Genomic DNA, 25,553 nt, shown 5'->3' with positions numbered 1-25,553 from the left:
AATATTTGCTTCACTGTTTCTCTAGGATTGGTGGGTTGGTATCACTATTTCAAATGAGGTGTATTCTAATGATTTTAAGGTACAGTTTAACCAACTAAAAATGCCTCAAGGAATTAAGTTTGTAGTTTTGTAGACTATTTATTATGGTCAGCCGACCAATGCAATAGAATATCAAATCACAAGATCAGTGATGAATTATGAGAAGTATCAAGCTGAGGAATGGCAATCGTAACATCACTGCTTCATACTGTTAATTATGACAAGACATATAGCTTTGCTACAGTGACAAATTCTGCCTTCCTCTATCAGGTACGTTATCGCCGAGATCACCTTTCAAATAGACAGTTACCATTTTTCCCATTGCTTGAAGACTTGATGAAGGACTGCAGTGATGGAGCTGCTTTATTGGCTGTGATACATTATTATTGTCCCGAACATATGAAGCTAGATGGTACGTGGATAAGAAATTCTAAGTGACCTAGTTTTAAATAATGTCTGAGAAAATGTTACGGATTTACCAAAATAGCTTTACACAAATCTAATTGTGGTATTCATTATAATCTAATTTAAATGATCCAATAACTTTTAGTCCTACTGTTTGCAGTAGGAGATACTTAAGCACATTTTGAAAAATATATCTGAAACTAACTGGACAAAAGTCCTTCACTTTGGTTGGCTCAAACCCCTGGTCAATTGTCCTTTTTGCTTATTATGTGTATCTATGATGGCATGTAAACAAGGATGGCAATGCTGCTGCTGCTTCTCAAACAAGGTTGTTGCTTCCAAGTTACCACCTTTGGGGAGTTGTGATGTGTATTCTAGGCTTGTTCTCCATGCAGTACTGATCCATATCAACCCAAGAGATTGATGCAAAGGGATTAGAGAGGTGGCATTCACAAGGAAGCGCCCAGGTTGAATATGTATAATGTATGGTGAATCACATTTCTTACATCTAAGTATGGGCACATTGTATCCAGAAACTACACCCTTACATCTAATTTATCACTCTCCCCTCTCTCATGCCCATGATACTCATTTTATCTTTCCTGGCTGAGAATATCTCCACTGCTGATACAAATTGGCCTCAGTATCCCTAGTGCAGCCTTTGCTAACCCAGTGTCCTCCATGCTGGCTAGGTTGGCAAAGGCTGCTCCTAGTGTGCTGTTGGGAATTTGAGCTGCACAGTTCCTGTGTTGTCTTTGAATACCACTCCTGTAGTTTGACTTACAGGCTGCAGCATCGCACTCTTGGGAAAGTGTTGACTGTTTTTCCCTACATAACTGCATGAGCTGAGGGTTAACCCATTGGGGTTCCTTGTGACACTGATCCTTGATGCTTTTATCATTGGTTAGAGATCTGCCTAAAAGAGGTAACATCGATTGCTGACAGCATCTATAACATCCAGCTGCTTCGGGAATTCTCAAATGAATATCTTAGCAAATGTTTTTACCTCACACTGGAGGACATGCTGTATGCGCCTTTGGTCCTAAAGGTAAGGAAGGCATGGAGGGATTCACCCAAATTTTAAAAGACATGTAGATAGCTTATTAATGTTAAAATCCTTTTTCTAGCCCAACATGATGGTCTTCATCGCTGAATTATTCTGGTGGTTTGAGAATGTTAGGCCAGACTTTGTGCAGCCCAGGGACCTCCAAGAAGTAAAAGATGGTAAGATATTTTGAACTTCTGTAGTAGTAGTAGTGGTAGCAGTAGTAGTAGTAGTAGTAATATTTTATTTGTATACCGCCCTCCCTGGCCAAAGTCGGGCTCAGAGTGGCTAACAACAGGTAAAAATAGCAGTGTACATAAAATCTCACAGTCAGTTAATTAAAATACATTCTAGAATCAATTCAGAATCAAATTAATGGCAACCATCGGGTTAGAGTTCTATGAAGATGACAGAAGGCAATTTCACTGATGTGGCTAGAACGTTTTATATCAAAGCACTTTTTTGTTAGCCTGTGTGGCATTCCTATGTGTTTCCTGGCTTGATTATCAGACACTTAGGTCTTCCAGTGGATGCACAGAGAGTTGCTGGATAAGTGTCTTTCTTATCCCTCCTAACTAGAGCTTAGTTATTTTTAAAAGTGTAGTCAAAATACCAGCTTACCCTACCTAGTATGCAGCGAGTCCAGCTTGTTAAGTGTCCCCCTCCCCACATTTGGTCCTGTACTTGGTGGCAGTGAGTGTCTGGAAACACTTGGCACCTGGTTAAAATATATTGAGGTTTGACGCAGGAAATTGAAGTGGCATCGTCCTGCCCATAAATTAATGTGGGGCACCATTCATTAAGAGACAGCCCTATGCAGGTCCTGCTGAAATGGATGGTAATTGCACAAGAACATTTTATTTAGTTATGACTGGCATTGTGCTCCATGGGCTGGATGTGTGTCACTTTCTGCACTCCTTAATCATTCTATCTCCAATAGCACCCAAAATTGGCTCCTTATCCTTTTCTCATGGAAGCACTCTATTTTCATGGTCCTTTCCCCATCCTCATTTTGTTAAATCCCTCACTCATCTCCTATCCTTTTGCAATCACTGACTGCCTCTACTTCTGGACTCCCACTATGCTTTGGGAATGTTAAAACAGTTGACTTTTTTTTTAAGTGCAGGTAAATTTGTTATAAGGTTTCAGAATCATTATTAATATACATTCTGCCAATTTGCTGTCCAAAACATATCTGATTACTGTGAATTTTATACATGCTTATCTGAGTTTATTGGATTTTGATGCTGATAATTTGCAATGGCAAGAAATTTCATAAAATCTTACTTAGAGAATGCCTGTTAGGGCTCTTGATTGGTGGTAGCTCATTTTTAAGGCAACACTAACACTGTAAATGAATGTGCAGCAAAAACAATGTTGCAGCAGAAGAGTAGCTGCCTGCCTGTTCCTATTTCCAACGCAACGAAACGCAGTTTCATGGTGAATCCAGCTGCTTCCAGTTCAGCTGATGTACAACTCCCAGTTCAGCTCCCTTTGGAGTCTTGCAACAGGTATTCCCTGCATCCTGAAGAATTTGAGTATCTGTAAGTCTGTCTTTCTATCTCTACATTCAGTCTTGCTTTCCTTACCAGTTTGGGAGCTACAGCCTATTACTAGTGTTACCTTTAATTGTGCCCAGCAGACCAATTCCCTCCTTCTTCCAACAATTCAAATTAGGCAGCTGTGTGGACTTTGCTCCACAGGTTATATTATTTTGTTTTGGTGAGGTACACAGGCTTACTGAAGGATCCTTATATTTTAGAAATGAAAACGTACTATGAGGCCTCTGTTGTCTTTCAGTTTGGTCTGTAGACTTGTGGGATACTGAAGGCAGCAACATTTTCTTGGTTCTGCATTAGGTTCCTCCCACTTGTGTGAATAAACTTGGTGAGATAGTGCTTGAAAGCCACTGATACACAATACATTGCTTGTGATGGAAAATGTAACTCAGTTCTGGTTGGATGGCCGAATCTTGATTGTGCTGCTTATATACCCAAGTCTCTTCTGTGGTTGAGAGTCTCCTGGCTCTTTTAGTCCCCTGCTGTGAGAAGCTATGGTGGTCAGAGTCAACCTCTTTCCCTCTCCTGTGCATTGGTGCTTCAGCCCCCTTCTCTCCTTCCCCTCCAAAGCTCTATATAAGATTAAAGAGGGGCAACTGTTGCAACCTCCCAGTGCAGCATCTTTAATTTGGTTCTTAAGAGCAGGTGTGTCTGAAGAAGCAACTCTAGTTGAATTTTAGGCAGAATCTTAAGACATACACATTTGGTAAAAAATAATAATAAAGGAATGTATTCAAGAGCAAGAAATGGAAGAAATAAGGAAGTACAATTCTCAATCTGTTCAGGCACTGGTTGTGGTGGGAACCTTTTGCAAAAATCTGTAAGCTAATTCCACATCCAGTGTGAAAAAGATACCATTTTCTGCGACTGAGTCTGTTTTGTCATTTATAGGATTCTTTCTAGCTTTCATGGGGTCCTTTTAACCATCCATGTAAACTGAAAGCTTCTTAATGTAAATTTCAAATGTCTCCTACATTAACTATTAGTTATTCAGTAACACATTGTGTACAGTAAAACAGCTTTAAAGTTTCAGTAACTTGAATCTTCCTAGTCGGGATGTAATTAAGTTCTGTAAAAGGCTGTTGAGACTTAAGTCTCATTATTCACCCTTCTCTTTACTCTTTCCTTTCTTCCTTTTCCTTCTGTTTTTTCTTTTAAATATGGTTTCCTTTTAAGAATGTAGTTCATTGGCTTAAGCATAGCCTCTTAATTTCAGGTAGCTGGTACAATTTTGTGTTGTGAGTCACTCTTGTTGACTGGCTTAATTTTTTTTTTTTGCTTTGTTTTGGCATTTGTGGGTGGGGGGATGATGGGTGTTGTGTAGTAATGTGTGTTTTTCCTATTCTTTTGGTTTTTTCTCTTGCAACAAAACCTCATTAATTGTGTGTGTGTGTGTGTGTGTATGTGTTTTAACAATAGCGGAAAAGGAAACCCTGCCTTCAGCCCATCCCATCCATTGCTGCCTTTGAGACAAAAACAACAGAAGTCCCTGCAGGGGGAGGACAGTTCAGGTAGGCACCTATTTCTCTTGTGAACATAGGAGCCAACTCCTAGGGGCTGAGGGGGCTTTGGCCCCCCCAAAGTTGATGGGCATTTCTATTCAAATGGTGTACTTGCACCACACCATGTGATCAATTATGCAGGGTGGGGCTTACCTGGACCCCCCAATAATTTATTCAAGTTGGCACCCCTGCTTGTGAACAACTTGATGCAAAAGTAAGAGCCACATCACAGAACACAGTTTTGGGTATTTGGTCCCTCTGAAGTTGACAATAGAAAGCTCCTATTACTGAAAGATCAGGGAAAACTCTGCAACTGAGTTTTCCCCACCAGGACTCTGAGTCTCTGGAACTGCAGCTGGGTCAGGCAACAGTATGGCTAGTTTAATCTCACTTGTGAAAAAGGAAAGAGGTGGGGATAGTAGTGGGCCCTGACTTACATTTCCTTCCCTTCCCCTCCCACCCATGTGATTCAGTCATTGAGAACTCTATCCCTTCTCCCAAGCTGGACAGGGTACCTTGTGGGTTACAACAAACTTTTGAAGCTGTTGCTCTAGATTGTTGGATATTGCTGTGAGTATTTTGGTAGGGGAAGGATGAGCAGTTTTGGTTAATCTGAGCACCATTTGCAGAGAGAATAACTTTGATAGTGAATGCCTTTTGTGGTGTTGCTTGGGCTGATGTGGAATAATCTTCTGACCTTCACAGTTCTACTCATACTATGCATATGTATAAGGTAGAGAAACTCTGGCTGCAGCTGTACTTGGCTATTTTATATCAAGAATTCCCCCTACCAACTACTACTGAGGCTTCAGTCCTAAGCATGGTTATTTGGAATTGAATTCCACTTAGATTAATGAGTTTTCAGTGCCAATCAGCAACTCACGATACCTAGGCTTATAAACAAGTGTACTTGTCATAATAGTGCAGCAATTTTGAGCTATTTTATGACAGCAGTTTTATACTGCCCTCTAATGGTGAAATCTTGTTAAGGGGACATTTTGTAATAATAATGCAAAAGTGTAAAATAATTAAAATCAAGAGTGTTTGAAAAGTTGTCCAACATCCTTTATATATATATATCTATATATATATTTGTAGATCAACGGCATCGTTCTAATTCATTGACAAGAGTAGATGGGCAGCCACGGGAGTCAATCCTTGCATGGCCAGAGAAGAAGCAAAGGTAATATATACTGGATGATAATGTATGGGAAAGGCATCTTAATATATTTACATGCTGTTGACAGGTGGTATGATTTTATTGGTAAAAATGTTGATAATGGTGTTCATGCAGATAGTGTAGTAGTCTTATGGCCTGATAAAAATGCAGCATGCTACTGTTGATCCAGTGGTTAGGTGTTGAACCTGGTCATAAAAGAGTTTTGTGTCTTGGTTTCTGTGATTGGGAACTGCATAGCATCCTCTTTCCAGTCTGTAAAATGGAAATAATAATGTCCTGCCTCAAATAACGGTTGGATTCTATTTGTGGAGTGAAAGTGATAGCATCCTACCTCAAAGAATTTTTGAATAGTATCAATGTGTAAAGAAGTTCTTTGATAATAATATGCTAATGTCCATTCATTGAATTTTGGCCTTCATAGGAAGCAAAAATTCAAGGAAAATAATCAAAGCTGACTAATTCTAAAGACATTAATGGCTTTAGAATTAGTCAGCTTTGATTCTTTCCCTTGAATTTCTGCTTCCTATGAAGGCCAAAATTCAACAAATTACACAAATTCATGTGAATTCCATAGCTAGTTGGGCAATTTCTGCTAAAGCACCCCTATCAGTTCTAATGGACATTTTGTTACTTCTAGACCTGTTTCTCAGCCAGCACCATTTGCACTTCATTATGCTGCAAGCAGTGATGCAGACCCCAGTTCTGGTGACAGCATTAGCTTGGCTCGGTCAATCAGCAAGGACAGCCTAGCATCAAACATTGTCAACATCACTCCAAAACAGCAGCCTCAGTCTGCACCAGTGAAAAGTGATGGGAAAAGTTTGCTGAACAATGTAGAAATAGAGGATGAGGATGAGGATGAAGAATTGATCGCAGTAATCTGCCCAGATGCTACACTGAACCATGGCAACCTGGAACTTCAGAGTGTGCCAGCTAGATCACCTAGTCAAGTTGCAACTGCATGGGCTCAGAAATCACAAAGCGAAGCCTGCAAAAGCAAGACAGATAGCTTTTTCCTTGAGCCTTTAATGCCTGCTATTCTACGACCAGCAAAGGAAAAGCAATCCATCAATAAGGAGGATGAATGTGGGGAAGGAAAGAAGAGAGGCTTTGTATCAAAGAGAGTGAGTGAGGGGCCCATGGCTTTAGTCCGTAAGAAAGCCAATAATAATCATGCAGATCACATCCTCAGCAGAACTTCTAGTTCAGAATTATCAGCAGTTGCTGGTTCCAGCATAGCAGATCCGTCAGTGCACTCAGAAGTCAGAGTAGAGCCCTTCCATCCCCAGACAATTAGTAGCTTAGATACTTCATCTCTAGAACAGTCCGCCACCAAAGCACACGAGGATATAGCTTGCAGTACAAATGTTGGCTACATGAAAAGTCCAAATTCTCGCATTGCAGACACCTCATGGACAATGATCAGGCAAGATTCTGATTCAGACATTCTGGATATGGAGGAAGTCGAACAAGATTTAGTGTCAGACGACCATCCAATAATTGCCAAGTATATAGGAGAAGAGGAATCAGCAAAGCTGCAAGAAGACATGAAGGATAAAGAACATGAGGATAAAGATGATGCCAGTGGACGTTCAAGTCCATGCCTAAGTACTATTTCTCAGTTAAGCAGCTCATCCGTGACCAGTGGGAGTGCCAGAATGACTAACTTTGCTGAACGGAAGCTTCATAGATTGAACAACTATGAAACAAAATCCAGCACAAGCAGCTCACAGAAGACCACACCAGATGGATCAGAGTGTTGTCCTGCCCTGTTGACCACATGGAAGCAGAAGAGGGAGCAAAGCCCCAACAGGCAGAGCAAAGATAATGTTAACCTGCTGGCTTCTGAACTGGTCCAGCTTCATATGCAGCTGGAGGAGAAGCGGAGAGTGATAGAGGCTCAGAAGAAGAAGAAGGAGGTGTTGTCGGCCAGGCAGCGGTTAAAACTCGGCAAGGCAGCATTCTTGGGTGTGGTGAAGAAAGGGAAAGGGGCTGAAGTTGCTCAGCCACTTAAGCCAGAGCACTTCACGAAGGAGTATTCAAGACACAATGGGGAAGGCTTGGATGCTACTTTGAACTCTGAATCTGAGGCCATCTTCATGAAAGAGGAAGGAGATGAAGAGACTCTTGATGCTCTTGAAGTGCCCAAAGTAAAGGCCCAAGAAACTGTTGCTTTCATTGAGCAAAACAATCCAAAAGAACCCAGTATACATGAAATAGAGAAAAATAAAATGATTTCTGCTGCACTTCTAGAAGAGAACATCGAATCTTCTGAATGTGATCTCCCCATTGAGAAACTAAATGAAGTGATCAGTGCCCTCCGGCAAGATATCCTGAAGATTTCTCGGCAACAAGAGCTTCTCATGAAACGGCCAACGGTATCGTCACTGAGAGGCGTCTCTCAGGACCAAAAGATAAAAGCACCAGTTCATTTTGTTGAAGCTCTGTCTCCTACTGACATGAGTAGTCTCCCTAAGCCACCATGTCTCAGTCAAGGACGGAGTCCTCACTCGGGGAGACCATCTGAACTGAAAGAGGGTAAGGAGCGTCAGCAAGCCATGATGCACATCAAAACCCTGACTCCTAGCACTGACACCTTGCCACACTTAAGGCAGTTCACATCAAACAATTCATCCAAGTCCCCGAGTGAAGCTACTGTCGAAAATAATTTTGACCTGGACAGCACTAGAGAGAAACAGCGAGCAGGATTTACCCTGTCCACTTCCAAAGACACAATTATCCTCTCTGAGGCTCTCAAAGATGTGAATAGTAACATAGAAGACATTAGCTGTGCTTCTTGTGATAGCTCAAGGAAAGAGAACATCCCAACAGAGGAGTCCACGAGAAGCAAAGGTAGTCTTATTGAAGTAGACCTGTCCAATTTAAAAGCCCCAGATGAAGGAGGAGAAGATGAAAGCCAGGACAACGCCACATGCCTGATTGGTGAAATTGATCAGAAGTCAGGAGTTATTATTTTCTTTAAGGTAAGAACAAAACGAGATAGGGTTGTTGAATCCCTGATTATTTGGCACAGCAGTAATCTTGCCTTAACACTTGCTTTTAACTGGGGTGGGCTGAATAGTTCATTTTGTACATCCCTATCCTACATGTAGGGGACGCAGGTGGCGCTGTGGGTTAAACCACTGAGCCTAGGGCTTGCCGATCAGAAGGTTGGTGGTTCGAATCCCCGCGACGGGGTGAGCTCCTGTTGCTCGGTCCCAGCTCCTGCCAACCTAGCAGTTCAAAAGCACGTCAAAGTGCAAGTAGATAAATAGGTACAATTCCGGGGAGAAGGTAAACAGCATTTCTGTGCACTGCTCTGGTTTCAGTGTTCCGTTGCGCCAGAAGTGGCTTAGTCATGCTGGCCACATGACCCGGAAAAACTGTCTGCGGACAAACATTGGCTCCCTCGGCCAATAAAGTGAGATGAGCGGCGCAACCCCAGAGTCATTCGTGACTGGACTTAACTGTCAGGGGTCCTTTTTTAAGAACTTCTGTTCTCAATAATGATAGAACTCACAGGTGGAGAATATTTTTATTTTTATATATCTTTGTGTGAGTTACAACTTAATACTTTATATCCCTTTGGCGCTGCATCTTTGTACTTTTTTTGTCCTTCCAGTCTGTGACTCTTTATTGTTTACATTTTTTATGGTTTTCTTGCTTTTTGTTAGCACTTTTCTTATTTTTGTAACAAATCAATGAAAAACATTTAACAAAAATGCAATGCAATGAAAAGACAATACAGTGATACCTCGGTTTATGAACACAATTGGTTCCGGAAGTCTGTTCATAAACTGAAGTGTTCATAAACTGAAGCGAACTTTCCCATTGAAAGTAATGGAAAGTGGATTAATCTGTTCCAGACGGTCCGCAGAGTACTTAAACTGAAGCATTCATAAACTGAAGCAAACTTTCCCATTGAAAGTAATGGAAAGTGGATTAATCCGTTCCAGACGGTCCGCGGAGTACTCAACCTGAAGCGTACTTAACCCGAAGCATGGGTGTAATTGGCTCCGGAAGTCTGTTCATAAACTGAAGTGTTCATAAACTGAAGCGAACTTTCCCATTGAAAGTACAGGTGGGTAGCCGTGTTGGTCTGAGTCGAAACAAAATAAAAAAATTCGTTCAGTAGCACCTTAAAGACCAACTAAGTTTTTAATTTGGTATGAGCTTTCGTGTGCATGCACACGAAAGCTCATACCAAAATAAAAACTTAGTTGGTCTTTAAGGTGCTACTGAACGAATTTTTTTATTTTGTTTCCCATTGAAAGTAATGGAAAGTGAATTAATTGGTTCCAGATGGGTCCGCGGTGTTTGTAAACCAAAAATTCATAAACTGAGATTTTCATAAGCCGAGGTTCCACTGTAGAGAGTACCTGGATGCTTGCTTCACAATGTCCATGAGATTCAGTGGGATTCTTTTATTTTCTGTGTTTTCAGGGCCCATCTTTCTGTGATTGTAATCTGTTTTAGTTGTTTTAAATTATCAATTGTTATAACCTGCTCAGGAACTTGCTGTAGAAGGGCAGATGATGATGACATGTGTGTGTTTATATGTATCTCATTCCTTAATGGGACTCCAAATGGAGGGGTTCCAAGCTGCTTTCTTACTCAAGCACTGACCAGATTCCAGACCGGTTAGCTTCGGAGAGTTGCTGAAATCACTACCTTCAATTAACTGTCCTGAGGTCATACACTGTAGAGTTTGTGAGCTTAGCAAGAGGGCTGACATTTGTTGCAAATATGGAAAATGGCAGCTCCATAGTTAAAGCAGCCAAAAAAAATTTTTTTTCTGTGCTCAAAGTGATGGAAGTCATACAACATTTAATATTTCTACACCCCATGCTGCAAAAACACTACTTCTCACTTGAATTTTAATTTGACAGGATGGGCAGAAAGCAGAAGATGAGCTTGCAAAGAAACGTGCCGCTTTCCTCTCGAAGCAGCAGCGCAAAGCTGAAGAGACACGCCTTAGGAAACTGCAGTTTGAAGCAGAGGCTGAACTAAAGAGAGATGAAGCTCGGTAAATTCAATGTCCTGCCACACAGTATACAGATGAGTACTTCATGCTTTTATGTTCTCACTTGAGAAATTGGTAATGATGGGACTTCAAAGCTGCCCTTTGCCTTTTCAGTCGTAAAGCTGAAGAAGACCGCATACGGAAGGAAGAAGAGAGAGCCCGGAGAGAGCTCATCAAACAAGAACACTTGAGAAGAAAGCACCAGCAAAACTTGGAAGAACAAGGCCGTGGGAAGCCCAAGCCCAAGCCCAAGCCCAAGCAGCCTAGGCCAATATCTGTTCATCAGGAAGAATCCTATAGCAATTTGGAAAGAAAGTGTTCTTCTATCCGTAAGCAGCAGCACTCATTTTGGTTCCTACAACAGTATAATAAAGTAACTTTTTTCATTGTGTAACACCCTTTTTCTTTTGCCAGCTGATAATCTAAGTAGTGCTCAGTCGGGTTCTAGCCTGTCTTTGGCATCGGCAACAACAACTGAACCTGAAAGTGTTAATTCTGGTGGCGCACCTTCCAAACGGTAAGAGAAAGCATAAAGGTTTAGGATTCTGATGTTGAAACATACTTTGGGGTGGGAAACGTTGCCCAGATGCCACATCCAGGCTGCAATAGTAGCCATGAACTTTCTGCAAAATAGAGATAATTGCAACTTTTAGGTAACAATAGTGTAGTAGCGACTGTCAAGAAATTGTAATGGTGCACTACTTTTAAAGTACTCGCTATTAGTGAATGAGAAATAGTCATTGGGGCAATATAAATAAATTGTCAGTGTTATGGGTACTGTAAACAAGATTAACAAGTAGAACTGGGATGGGAAATGTTTGCGCTCCAGATGTGGCTTCATTACAACTCCCATCATCCTTAACCATTGCCATGCTGCTGGAGACTGATGGGGATATGGGTCCACCTATAGGTTCTCAATCCATTGGAAATAACTGTCTCATTTCAGGTGTTAGCTGCTAATTTTGCAATTATGATCATTGTCCACTAATGAAGAATTTGTTACAGCTAACTCTTGATTGGTTTATTTATTCATTCATGGACTCTCTCTATAAAGTTGTGACACACACATAAGCACTCCCTTTCTTTTTTGTGGGTGTGTGGGTGCTCCATTCTGTATAGATGTGTGTGTGTGTGTTTGTGCCTTTGTCTTTGTACACACACACACACACACACACACACCATTTTAAGAGACCATTTCATGCTTCTGACAAAGCATGCTCTAGCCCGTAAGAAATATTCTAAAATAATCCGTTAGTTGCAGATACTATGTTTTTTTAATAAAGCAACTTAGCATGGCTAACCCTCTGAAGCACATCTCTTTTCTGAGAGAGAGAGAGAGCGCAAAATGTGGGGAGATGGAAAGTTTGACACACTTGCTTTCCCCCCAAATAATATGGTAGCTATGAACACACTGCTCATGTTCTTCTGATTCTTCTGACAGAGTGAAATCAATGGAAACCTTGCCCATATTGAGCAGGAACCCAAGTCGAAACATGGAGAGAGACTGGGAAAGCACCTCAGCAGCCTCTTCAGTTGCATCAGTAGCAGAATATACTGGTAAACCTAATACATTTTATCTGTACCTGTGTAATTAATTATCAGGATTATATAAATCTGGTTGCCAGTATGTGGAACAGTACAGTGCAGTCTTCATTCTATGGTCTCATGCTGAGGCCCTCTGAACATACATTAGGAAGCTGCTTTGAAACAGTCAGACCTCTGGTCCATCTGGTTCTTCTCAGAGTAGACTCATTATAATTAATAAACCTTATTGATGTCCATCAATTTTAATGTTTTAATGGGTCTGCTCTGAGTAGGACTAACACTGGATACAACCCTGTTTTATGGGACTTTTTTCATGGTATGCAGAAGCTTTGCAAACTTGCAAATTTGCCTTTTTAAATATTCCTAGTGAAAGAAGGAAGAAATTTCTTATTTAAGTGTTTTTTTTCTTTAAAAAATCTGCCTTTTCATAGTTGCTCAAGGTAGTTCGCAACACTGATAAAGACACATGAGACTTCCATTTTAGTTGAGTTATCAAGCCACTTGTTTAAAATTTATCTTTTATTAGGTCCAAAGATGTTTAAAGAACCCTGTGGCAAGTCAAACAAATCAATTATCCACAATGCTATTTCCCACTGCTGTCTTGCTGGAAAAGTGAATGAGCCTCACAAGAATTCTATACTGGAGGCAAGTATTTCTGAGAACAAGAGTTTTGGAATTGGTCAGTCGATTTCCATGCCCATTGTTTGATGTCTTCCAAGCATAGCAGTACAAACACTAATAATATATTACATATAATTTTAAGTATTAATGCAACTCTTTGTAACATGCAAAGTTAGCATTGGTTTTAAAATTTTTGCTTGTTTTTTTACTTTGTTACTGTCCCATATTGAATAACCCTGATCCCTGGGACAAAGTGCATTTACAGTGTGGATGATTTCATATGGAAAGCTCTTGAGTGGTCAGCTTGGTGGTGTGTATTGCAGGTCAAGCTTAAATCATAATAGACTGGTTTATGCATAATGCTAAACTGTGGTTTATTAAACAGTGGCTTATATGGTTTCTTAAATCATGGCTTAGTGTTTTACGTGTAAGGTTTGACCAGCAACTTATAGATTGTTTACTGCAAGGATGGGGAATCTGTGGCCTTCCAAATAGATGCTGCTCAAACTGAAAACTCAAACTCATCAGTGGCAGATCTTGGTATCTCAAATTTCAGTGGTGTCCTGTGTGATGCCAAAATCTGGCACGCATCCCCTCCACCTCTTGCTTTCCATTGGATGTCTTAGTTGTGGTGCCTGCTGCAACACCCCAGAAGCTCCATGCCCAGTCTGACCAAACCAGTCATGCTCTCTTAGATCCTCCTTTCCTCTCTTCAGCCCCAACTTGCATGACCAATGGTCAGGGAAGATGGAAAGTTCCCCATTGCTGGCTTACTACCAACAAACCACTGAAACCATGTTTGTTGTTGGTTTTCAGACTTTAATTTAACTATGGCTCGGTGTTACATTGAATCCAGTACAGTGGTGCCTCGCTAGACGAATGCCCTGCTAGACGAAAATTCCGCTTAACGAAAGGATTTTCTGATTGGAGGTTGCCTCGCTATACGAGGAGGTTTTCTATGGACACCGCTTTGTCTTGCGAAGCGTGGCCATAAAAACCTCCGATCAGAAAATCGGGGCATTCATCTAGCGAAAGGGGAACCAGCTGTAGCAAGGGAAGAAGGCAAAGGAAGATCAGCTGAGACGCGCTGACAGCTGTCACCGCCTCTCAGCTGAACTTCCTTTGCCTTCTTTCCCTGCTGCAGCTGGTTCCCCTTTGTGTTCCGCTGGTCTCTGCCCCGGCAGAGACCAGCGGAACACAAAGAGGAACTAGCGGGGGAGGAACTAGGTGTCTGCCCGCTTGCCTTTGCCAAGGCGGTGCTTTCTCGGCAAAGGCAAGCGGGCGGGCTAGGTGTCCCCCGCTTGCCTTCCCTGAGAAAGCTGGGCGCCTTCTCGGGGAAGGCAAGCGCCCTACGATCCCTGCTGTGTGTCGGGCAGGATGGGGGGGAAACGCAGGATCTTTCCTGTCTTCCCCCCCATCCTGCCTGTCACACAGCGGGTATCGTAGAGGGCTTGAGAAGCCCCCTACGATCACCCGCTGTGTGTTGGGCAGGATGGGGGGGAACACAGGATCTTTCCTGTCTTTCCCCCCCATCCTGCCTGTCACACAGCGGGGATCGTAGAGGGCTTCTCAAGGGATCCCCCGCTGTGTCGGGCTTGCCCGGGCGCTTCAGCTCGGGGAAGCAGGCAGGGAGATGGCAACAGCCCGGGAAGCTGCAGGCTGTTGCCGTCTCCCTGCCTGCTTTCCCGAGCCCTAGCGCATCGGGGGACAGAGCCAAAGATCGGCGGGCGCTGTTTACCGGGGTTGACAAGCCCCGCAAGCAGCATCCGCCGATCTTCGTGTGAAAGGTGGTGGGGAAGGCAGGCAGGCAAGAGAGCAAGTGCCTGCTTGCCTGCCTTCCCCGCCGCCAGTCCCCCGGAGCCCATAGGAACGCATTGATTAAGTTTCAATGCATTCCTATGGGAAACCGGGACTCGCTAGACGAAAATTTCGTTTCACGAATTGACCTGTGGAACGAATTAATTTCGTCTAGCGAGGCACCACTGTGCTCTGTTTGTTCGGCCACTCTACTCCAGAAACTCACCAAACTACAAATTCACAAGGCAAGAAAATACAGCAGACTTGGGAGGAAAAAGCCAGTGTTTGATTTATCAATTGTGGCACAATTTGCGGTTAACTCATGACTTGTTTAAAAGAATCATAGCTTAGTGTTATGGAAACCAGGTCATTGTGGCACTGCAATTTAGAAGTACCATATGTATCTCCTGACCTTCATCTTGGGTATGTTAGACATTGCCAGCAGTGTGCTGGGGTCATTTAGCAGTCTGATTTCTGTGGTCATTGCTCTCAGAATTTTTCTCTTTCACCTCTAGGAGCTCAAGAAGTGTGATGCCAAGCACTACATTATTTTGTTCCGTGATGCTGGCTGCCAGTTCAGAGCACTTTATTGTTTCTATCCTGAAACAGAAGAAATCCACAAGCTGACAGGAACAGGGCCAAAGAGCATCACTAAGAAAATGATTGACAAGCTTTATAAATATAGCTCGGACAGGAAGCAATTTAATATCATTCCAGCCAAAACCATGTCTGCCTGTGTAGATGCTCTGACTATTCACAACAATCTGTGGCAGCCCAAACAACCTGTAGTGCCAAAGAAGACTCAAACTCACAAATGACATTACAGTTCAGTGGGAGACTATTGTAGATTTCATCGCTGGGGAGAAATGAGTTTCCTCACCCTCTCTCTGGTTTGGGTATGAAATGAGCAGAACCATAATCCCTTTTTTAAAAAAAGAAAAGAAAGAGGCTTATTCAACGTGGATGCAAGGAAAGAATGAAGGAACAGCTTCAGTGTTCTTTTTGTTTGTTTGTTTTTGGTATGAATGATAAAATGGCTGTTATACCCATTGATAACCAGGGAGGCTTTTCACATGAGGGAAGGTGCATGTAAGAAGAATGGATTTCTTTTTACTTGAAGTTCTTCATTGGTACAGATTGGGACATCTTTTCTTGTTCCTCTCCTTCCCGCAATCACTCTTGGAAGAAGCTGGAGAACAAGAAACTGGGCACTGTGGCAGGTTTTCAAGGAATATCTTTTAGACTCTGGAGACTTGATAACATACAAACAATTGGTACTTGTCCCTACTGCCAAACCAGGCTCTGACTTGTGGAAGGAAAAGGAAAACACTCCAACCCGAGCCCCTTGCTGCTCAGAACCAAGTTTACCTAAAGTATCAAATCATTTTTAAAAGCACTGAAAACTCTAAAATTCGCCTTTTTTAAAAAAGAAAGAAAATGGAGGACTTATGCAAATAATCATGGCTGAACATTTCTGCAACGCAATCATGAAGAGGCAAACAGGTGCTACTTGTTGGAATATTCCCAATTTGAAACTTGAGGCAAGCTGAATGGAGTACAGTCAACATTGCTTTTCTGTTTCAAGTAGTATCCTAACAGGATTTTTTTTGTCTTTTTAATAAAGACAGATTTTATTGAAATAGTAGAACATCTTCACTCAGAGCATGTTACTCCTGTATAATGGTGCACTTAATGATCACAAATTTTAATGCTCTTAAATTATGTCCTGAAATGTAATTTTCATTTGTTTTGTCTTTTCTTTTTGCTTTGAATGAGTACCATGCTCTAAAATGGAGTGTGTTTTTTGTTGTTGTTTTTTGTTGTTTCAACTTTTTTCTTTTGTGGCAAGAGTATATACTAATAAAGGATAAAATAAACCAGTTTCCATATACTAACAATTTTCAAACCTGCATTTTGTTTTTTCGAAGGCTCAATCTGATGGTTTGTTTTCCTTTTCCATATTGAAATATTGAATAATAATAATAATAATAATAATGTATTTATACCCAGCCCATCTGGCTGGATTTCCCCAGCCACTCTGGGAGGCTTCCAACAAAATATTAAAATACAGTAGTCCATCAAACATTAAAAGCTTCCCTAAACAGGACTGCCTTCAGATGTCTTCTAAAAGTCTGGTAGTTGTTGTTCTCTTTGACATCTGGTGGGAGGGCGTTCCACAGGGTGGGTGCCACTACTAAGAAGGCCCTCTGCCTGGTTCCCTGTAACTTGGCTTCTCGCAGTGAGGGAACTGCCAGAAGGTCTTCTGCGTCTGGGCAGAACGATGGGGGTGGAGACGCTCCTTTGGGTATACAGTGGTAACTCGGGTTACAAACGCTTCAGGTTACAAATGCTTCAGGTTACAGACTCTGCTAACCCAGAAATAGTACCTCGGGTTAAGAACTTTGCTTCAGGTTGAGAACGGAAATTGTGCTCTGGCGGTGCGGCGGCAGCAGGAGCCCCCATTAGCTAAAGTGGTGTCTCAGGTTAAGAACAGTTTCAGGTTAAGAATGGACCTCCGGAATGAATTAAGTTCTTAACCAGAGGCACCACTATACTGGATCGAGGCCATTTAGGGCTTTAAAGGTCAGCACCAACACTTTGAATTGTGCTTGGAAACGTACTGGGAGCCAATGTAGGTCTTTCAAGACCGGTGTTATGTGGTCTCAGCGGCCGCTTCCAGTCACCAGTCTAGCTGCCGCATTCTGGGTTAGTTGTAGTTTCCAGGTCACCTTCAAAGGTAGCCCCACGTAGAGTGCATTGCAGTAGTCCAAGCGAGAGATAACTAGAGCATGCACCACTCTGGCGAGACAGTCTGTGGGCAGATAGGGTCTCAGCCTGTGTACCAGATGGAGCTGGTAAACAGCTGCCCTGGACACAGAATTGACCTGCGCCTCCATGGACAGCTGTGAGTTTAAAATGACTCCCAGGCTGCACACCTGGTCCTTCAGGGGCACAGTTACCCCATCAGGACCAGGGAGTCCACACCTGCCTGCCTCCTGTCCCCCACAAACAGTACTTCTGTCTTGTCAGGATTCAACCTCAATCTCTTGGCCGCCATCCATCCTCCAACCACCTCCAGACACTCACACAGGACCTTCACCGCCTTCACTGGTTCTGATTTGAAAAGAGGTAGAGCCCAAACCCCCTGATAATCTCTCCCAGAGGCTGCATGTAGATGTTGAAAAGCATGTGGGAGAGGAACCCACAAGTGAGAGCCCAGGGGTCTGAACACTCACCCCCCCCCCACTTTCTGAACACAGCCCAGGAGGAAGGAGCGGAACCACTGCATGGCAGTGCCCCCTGCTCCCAGCCCCTCTAGACGGTCCAGAAGGATGTTATGGTTGATGGTATCAAAAGCCACTAAGAGATCCAACAGAAGTAGGAAACAGCACTCACCTTTGTCCCTAGCCCGCTGGAGATCATCGACCAGTGCGACCAAGGCAGTATCAGCCCCATGATGAGGCCTGAATCCCAACTGGAAGGGAACCAAATGGCCCGCTTCTTCCAGGTGTGCTTGGAGTTGTTCAGCAACCACTCGCTCAATCACCTTGCCCAAGAATGGAAGATTTGAGACTGGGCGATAGTTGGCCATACTGGCCGCGTCTAAGGATAGTTTTTTAAGAAGCAGTTTGATAACAGCCTCTTTCAGCGGGTCTGGGAAGGCTCCCTCACAGAGAGAAGCATTCACCACCCCACGAAGCCTATTGCCCAGCCCTTCCCAGCTAGCTTTTATAAGCCAGGATGGGCAAGGGTCAAGGAGACAGGTGGTTGGTTTCACTCGTCCAAGCAGCCTGTCCACATCCTCAGAGGTAACAGATTGGAATTGATTCCACGCAACTTGACTAGGCAGGACTCTAGCACTCTCCCGCCCTGGCCCTGCTCCCACTCTTTCCAAATCCGAGCGACTTTATCTGCAAAAAACTTAGCAAAATCATCGCAGGAGATCTGTTATGACCTTAAGGCTGTTTGTTTTCCCCACTACAAAAAATAACTTGTTTGTGTCTATGTCTAATGAGGGCCATTTTGATTACTGATAATTATAAAGCATGTCTGTTCGCTCCCCACCCCCAAGCTCACTCTGACTCAGCTGCCCAGAAATTTATTTTTAGGTTACGACTTTGGTTTGCACATATTTTACTTCTACTTGAAGTGTTACTTGAATGTGTTTAGTGTACGGCAGCCCAGCCAGATGGGCTTGGTATACCGGTAAATAATAAAATAATTATTATTCTTAGTGCAAAGGATACTATGCCAACATTAGAGATTGAACAGTTGAAACTCCAAAACACAGTCCAGTGTAATTTTGTAATTAATCTAGACATAATAATAATTGGAATTAAAGTGAGTTTTGTACAGAAGTGGTGAGAGAGAGGGTAGTGAATACTAACTAGAGAAATAAGAATGAAGGTCTATTGCAGTCTTATTGGTTCCATCCCCTTGCAGTACATTTAGGTCAGCTGTACATTTTATTTAATAGTTGGCTACCCTGTAAGAAAGGAGATGCTTTATTATTTCTAAAAGTATTCAACACTGTCATGAGTGTAACTTTTTTCTGTTACATGCTTTATTTCTGACTGTTTGATATTATACAACATATTTATTTTATGGAAGCACTGAATCTTAATAAAAACCATCACCTAATTTTTGTTATTCCATGCATCATCTTTGTTGTTTCTGTTGGACGCCTCCCTTATGCTGAGACACAGACACATGGCTTTATTGGTGTGCTTTGCATTTTGTTTGAAGTGGTTCTTAAACTAGGGATTGGGAACCTGAGGCACTCCAGATGCTATTGGACTCCAACTCCCACCCACCCCAGCCAGCATGGGTAGCAGTCAGAGTCAGGGATGATAAGAGTTGTAACTGAGCAATATCTGAAGGACCACAAAGTTGTCGTCCCCCCCCCCCATTAAAGCAAAGTTGTCATGACCTATGGAGAGCAAGTAGCATGGTATTCATCCCAGCTGGTGGAGCTTAAATAATGAGCTGAAAACCAAGTTTACACTTTGTTTTCTGTGCTTCATCTGGAAAGACCCTGATGGGTTCCTGTAAAAGAGGTGTCTGAGTCTGCAAGTAAAGAATCTAGAAGGAATTCCAGAGTTTGCTCCCTGAGTAAAAGCTTTATGTTTGTTAGAACTTGTGCCTTTGGGAGATGTCCAGTATGCATGCCTCATAGTGTTCCCCTTATCATGAAACAAGTCTGTGACATGTCCACGATTTTTACATACCATTGTAGCTTAAACTCTGGATTCATCTACCAGCTTTATTCCTGAGCTATAATGGGCAGCTGCTCCCCCTTCTTCCTTTTTGGCGTTTGAATTATTGGGGGAAAGTCACAAGGCATGAGTATATATTTGCAACCTTCATATTGCTTTCACATCCAAGTAAGGATTAGCAGCTTTATTTACAAGAAATAAACCTTTTTCGTATTTGGCTGTACAGTTCAGGTGGAATTCTTGCATGTAAAACAAAGATGGAGCTCATTTTGTGTAGTTGTTAGGCATTGTTAGATTCTAACAATATGATAAATAGTCATCTTTTCTAACAATGTGATAAATAGCCATCTTTTAGCCTCAGACCTTCTACCATCTGCACTATGAGGAAATCTGGCCTCTTTTACAAAGGAGAACAGGAGAAGGCAAGCATATTATGCCTTCAGCAAGAAACTTCTGAAACTTCTAAGTGGCTTCTAAGATGACTAACCATCTCAAAGCTAGCCCTAAGCATGTTTACTCAAAAGTCTCCTTAAGTTCATTGGAACTTCATAAGTTCATTTAGGATTACTGTTTCTGAGTACTTTATGAACCTTGAAAACAAAAGTGAAGCTGAGTTAGAGTATGCTCAATTTTGTGTGTGAAGGCTATGTTTTCCCGGTCCGACCTGGCCACAGTGATCGTTGCGACCGTCATCTCCAGGCTTGACTACTGTAACTCGCTCTACGCGGGGCTGCCCTTGAAACTGTCCCAGAAACTCCAGCGGGTGCAGAATGCTGCAGTGAGGCTCCTCATGGAGTCCTTGCCATGGGAGCATATTCACTCAGTGCTTTACCAGCTGCACTGGCTCCCAGTGGAGTACTGGGTCAGGTTTAAGGTGCTGGTTTTGACCTTTAAAGCCCTATGCGGCCTAGGGCCTTCGTACTTACAGGACCGCCTCTCCTGGTATGCCCACAGAGGACCCTAAGGTCCGCGAATCATAACAGCCTAAGGGTCCCAGGCCCTAAAGAAGCCAGATTATCCTCCACCAGGGCCAGGGCCTTTTCAGTGATGGCACCGACCTGCTGGAATGCTCTGTCCCATGAGACTAGGGCCCTGCAGGACTTGATCTCCTTCTGCAGGGCCTGTAAGACAGAGCTGTTCTGCCTGGCCTTCAATTTAGCCTGATCCTCCATTCCTTTTTCCCTCCCCTTTTTCTATGAAGAAACCTTTCTGGGTCCCCACATTTAAATACTTGCTGGCCTTAGCAGGACTAACGTGGCTAGTTAGTGCTGGCAATGCTATATTTATGTTGTATATTATGCCGCCCTGAGCCCGGGGTGGGTGGGTTATACATAAAAATTATTATTATTATTATTAGTTTTTAAACACTGGTGATAGTAAGTGATCTTACTCTTTGGACAGTGTGATTTACTCCCTACTAAATGTCACACACCACTACTTGGTCATCTGCTTTGCATGCAGCAGATCCCAGGCTCAGTCCTTGGCATCTCCAAGTAGGGCTGGGAAATTCTGAAACCTGGGGGATCCAGCCACTGTAGATTGTACTGAACTAGATAGACCAGTGGTCTGATTCAGTATAAGCCTAAGGCAACTTCCTATGTACTTGTTTTAAAACTAAGGCTGTGACATATCTTTTTATAGTAGCAACTTCTCCAACCCCCTTACCCCTCTTATTTGGCTGTGCATGCTACATAGGGAAACTTTCTATTGGCTTCATGGGAAGACTTCCTTTGTAGCTGCTTAACTTCAGACTTACTGGCATTATTGAGAATAGGGACCATTTGAAACAGTTTTTTGGTTCACAAGTAAGTAGAAATCCAAACCACCCTGGCTTAGCCCCCCAGTCCTGAACACAGCACAATGGATCTTTGAAAGGTTTCTTTTAAAAAACCCCAACAACCCCGAAAGCCAACCATCCTCAGATATGCAGGTAAAGGACATCATACATCACTTGACAATGCCTGTCTTATTTCCCCAAGGGGAAAGGTTACCTGAGTGGCTGAAAACAAGAAAAGCACGGAGATGACTCGTAGGTTGCTTATTTTGGGCATAGCGCACTGTTCAACAAAATTAGGGCTGCTAATAATTACGCAGTTTAAAAATACCAAGAAACAGCCTCGAGGTTAGTTCAGATATTTCAAATACTGTTGGGAAGCGGTGGGTGGCAGCAATGGATTGCAAATATACTACTTTACCACAGTAGTGTAAGAAGTGGCCAAGGCTTTCCTCCCATTGAGTGCAAGCCTAGTGGAGTGTGTTTGCAGTCCTTGGGTGTTCCGAACAGTGCATATAGCCTGCCAAGTTTTTTACTGCTTAGTCCAGTCACTTCATCGAGGTCCCTGAATAACAAAATTCTTTTATTAAAAACTGGAATAGGGAACCTTTGGCCCATCATCCCTCACCATTGGCCATCCAACAGCACCTGAAGTGTCCCAGGATTTGCCATCCCTGCTTTATAACAAAGAAAAGTTTGGCTTGCAGGAAGACCTGGCAGGAAGATCTGGTCTATGCAAATATTAAATCAGGTAGCAAAACTTATCAGGAAAACATTTTTGTAATACTAGCCTCCTTTAAACCTAGCTTTGTACATGAATATTTTTCCTTCCTGAACTGGGCACCACTGTCATAGTTAAAGAGCTAAACTCAGCTGCCTGTTCATGAGAACAATTTCTCATTGGGACATATTCAAGATCTCTGATGTTACAATGCACTTTTAAAATTAGTTTTTGCTCCCTCACATTTCAGTTCAGGCTTGCCAGTGGCTTCTGCTAAGTTTGCTGTTAGTGTAGAGGGAATGATAGGCACCTTTATATATTACATACAAAACCTAAAGGATATGCAGCATTAAGAACATCGAAAGAGCCCTGCTGGATCAGGCCAAAGGCCTATGTAGTCCAGTATCCTGTTGTCACAGTGTCAGCCAGATGCCCCACTGGGAACTCCACAAGCAGGGCCTAGCTTCATGGGAAGATACTCAGTATCCTGGAAATCTGATTCAGTGATCGTATGATTTCTAAGGTTGTCAATAGGAGATTGCCTTATTATTATTATTATTATTATTATTATTATTATTATTATTATTATTAGCACACAGCGTCTGCTTTCTAAAAAGAAAGTTGGCAGCCAAGAAAAAGGAGCAGCTGCAATTAGAGACTTAAGAATAGGTTTGATGGAGCAGCATTTGTTTATAGATTCCAAATAAATGAATTGGTCAATGACTTAATAATTTCCTTGGTAGCTATTTTGGGTTATGGTGGACAAGCCTGCTGTACCCCTTTGAAGTGAACTACCTGCAAAAAATGTCAGCGCTGACATTCCCCTCTTGGCTTACGACTGGTAGTTTGGGAGGGCAGCAAACTTTTAGCTTCTCATCACTAATCCCTTTATAATTGAGTCATTGGTCATCTGCTGAGGCCTATACTACTGCAGAGGGCACACTGCCACACTCTGGAGTAGGGGTCACTAATCTGATGCCCACAAAAGCTTTAATTGCTGCCGCTGGGCAAGTGCCCCAGACTCTGAATTCTAATTGAAAAATAAAAGTCTCTTGTCCTCCTAGAAAGAAAGTTATGGGGCAAAATGTGCAGGTATCTTCTAAGCAGCTTCTGTGAAATTAGCGTGAATGTGATGCGGCCCCCTTGTATATTTTTCCTGGTTTTGAGGAATGCTTCCTGTTGTTATTAGACAGCACACCATTATTCTGTGTGCATGTCATCAGTATTGTGTGATCTCCACAACCAGAAGCAGCAGGACACATCTAACTTCCCATGGTAAATGGAAGGTTGCGAGGAGTGGTCGTTTCTAATTTTGTGTTCTGTCATGTTCCCTATGGCAACCATTTCGTGCCCACAACACACTCTCAAAATCCAAGATGTGCCCACTGGTCCAAAAAGGTTAATAACTCCTAATCTAGAGGCTCCTGTTTCTGGTGCGGGCAGCGGTGTTGGGGAGCTTTTTGTGCTAAAATCCAGATCTTCTCCCTCTGCATGAAAAACACACTTTGTTTACAAGGCAACCAAGCCCATCGCGAACAAACCACAGCATTGATGAGACCTCAGAAACATTAATTTGTGCAGAGGTACCTGCATCTATCACTTAGCTAACACCCATTTCTGCAAGTTTGTGTCCTGGTCCGGCTGTTCCAAGTTCTCCTGGTCCCTAGCAGTGTTCCTGTTGCCCGCTTGCTGCTCTTTCCAGCTGCCACTGCCTGTTTACCTGACCTCTCTAAGACCACAAGCAGTGAGCAGATGCAGCAAAGGCAGCCTCCATTTGTCTTGCTTTCTCCCTCCAGGTGGTGGTGCAGATTTGGGGCCAGAGAGAGAGGGCAAGTGAGTGGGCATCAATGCCCTGGAGATAAGGGAGAAGGGGATTTACTTGGGGGACCTTGCCCAAGGCCCCCATTCCATACCTGAAGATCTAAAATAGGGATGGCAACTCCCATGCTCAGAGGCCAAATGTGGCCCCCACATGCCTCTCTTTCTGGCCCTTGGAATGTTCTCCCCAGGCCACATCCTTCATAGGCCCTATTTTGCACCACACTTGACTGTTTCTGCTTGACTGGAATGTGTCTTTGAAATCTTCTAATGAACCCTTCCTTGCCTTGATGGAGGATAGGTAGGAGTGTACAGTGGAACCTCGGTTTACGAACACCTCGGTTTACGAAATTTCGGTTTACGAACTCCGCGGACCCATCTGGAACGGATTAATTCACTTTCCATTACTTTCAATGGCAAGTTCGCTTCAGTTTATGAACGCTTCAGTTTATGAACAGACTTCCGGAACCAATTACACCCATGCTTCGGGTTAAGTACGCTTCAGGTTGAGTACTCCACGGGCCCGTCTAGAACAGATTAATCCACTTTCCATTACTTTCAATGGGAAAGTTCGCTTCAGTTTATGAACGCTTCAGTTTAAGTACTCCGCGGACCGTCTGGAACAGATTAATCCACTTTCCATTACTTTCAATGGGAAAGTTCGCTTCAGTTTATGAACGCTTCAGTTTATGAACAGACTTCCGGAACCAATTGTGTTCATAAACCGAGGTACCACTGTATGTAGAAACTAGCCTCCTGTACAAAGGCAAAATTTGCATTCATTGCTCCACCCACTTTTGACTCTCGCCTCACCCACCACCAACATGTAGCCTCCCCCCCCCCCGAAGCAAATGCAGCTCTCAAGCTGAAAAGGGCTCCCCATACCTGCTGTGAAGCTCTATTGCAAAACAACATTGCAAAATGTTGCAGTGGGTCGGTGATGACCCCTTCCCTTTTGTTCTGTGGTGTATCACAACCATGCTTGTGAAGAAGTGTATAGAATGTGCAACTGGGTTGGGTGGGTGGGGTGTAATGCCACTCAGTTTTAAAGACAGTTGCTTAGTTGCTTTTTGGCAAATGATTTGGGCGGCATCAGGAGTGACTCGGGTTTGACACCCCTGAGTGGCTGGGGAAACTATTATGATCTACATGTGTGCAGCATGAATGGACAAGGGTCGCCTACAAGCCTGTTGTCATTTTCATTCATGACCCTCTAAAAAGTTTGGTTTCTGCTGGAGAAAGTAATCCAACTCCCAGTGACTTAGCAATGGCTGAAGGACCCCAAGGCCAGACATATTCATATTTGAT

The 25,553-nt window shown here is 43.0% G+C and overlaps 1 protein-coding gene across 7 annotated transcripts in view; it reads left to right on the top strand.

Moving 5' to 3' along the window:
* CAMSAP1 (calmodulin regulated spectrin associated protein 1) overlaps window positions 1-16,596 on the top strand; it is a 41,445-nt gene extending 24,849 nt beyond the window's left edge. For 3 of the 7 annotated variants that reach the window (XM_088664958.1, XM_088664959.1, XM_088664957.1), the window contains exons 6-18: window positions 310-451; window positions 1,353-1,492; window positions 1,572-1,668; window positions 2,856-3,033; window positions 4,468-4,559; window positions 5,649-5,733; window positions 6,368-8,714; window positions 10,620-10,756; window positions 10,868-11,082; window positions 11,168-11,270; window positions 12,195-12,310; window positions 12,825-12,937; window positions 15,226-15,366. In XM_088664958.1, the coding sequence (XP_088521084.1) occupies window positions 310-451; window positions 1,353-1,492; window positions 1,572-1,668; window positions 2,856-3,033; window positions 4,468-4,559; window positions 5,649-5,733; window positions 6,368-8,714; window positions 10,620-10,756; window positions 10,868-11,082; window positions 11,168-11,270; window positions 12,195-12,310; window positions 12,825-12,937; window positions 15,226-15,231 (3,771 nt within the window). In that variant the 3' untranslated portion in view covers window positions 15,232-15,366. Of the gene's footprint in view, window positions 1-309; window positions 452-1,352; window positions 1,493-1,571; window positions 1,669-2,855; window positions 3,034-4,467; window positions 4,560-5,648; window positions 5,734-6,367; window positions 8,715-10,619; window positions 10,757-10,867; window positions 11,083-11,167; window positions 11,271-12,194; window positions 12,311-12,824; window positions 12,944-15,225 lie in introns of all 7 variants that reach the window. The other 4 variants (XM_088664960.1, XM_088664961.1, XM_060270418.2 and 1 more) reach the window with 3 other exon arrangements.
* Window positions 16,597-25,553: the final 8,957 nt, after the last annotated feature.

The sequence above is a fragment of the Zootoca vivipara genome, chromosome Z2 (assembly GCF_965207765.1).
Source record: "Zootoca vivipara chromosome Z2, rZooViv2.hap1.1, whole genome shotgun sequence".
Lineage (NCBI taxonomy): Eukaryota > Metazoa > Chordata > Lepidosauria > Squamata > Lacertidae > Zootoca > Zootoca vivipara.
This window is presented reverse-complemented; position numbering and strand designations above follow the sequence as displayed.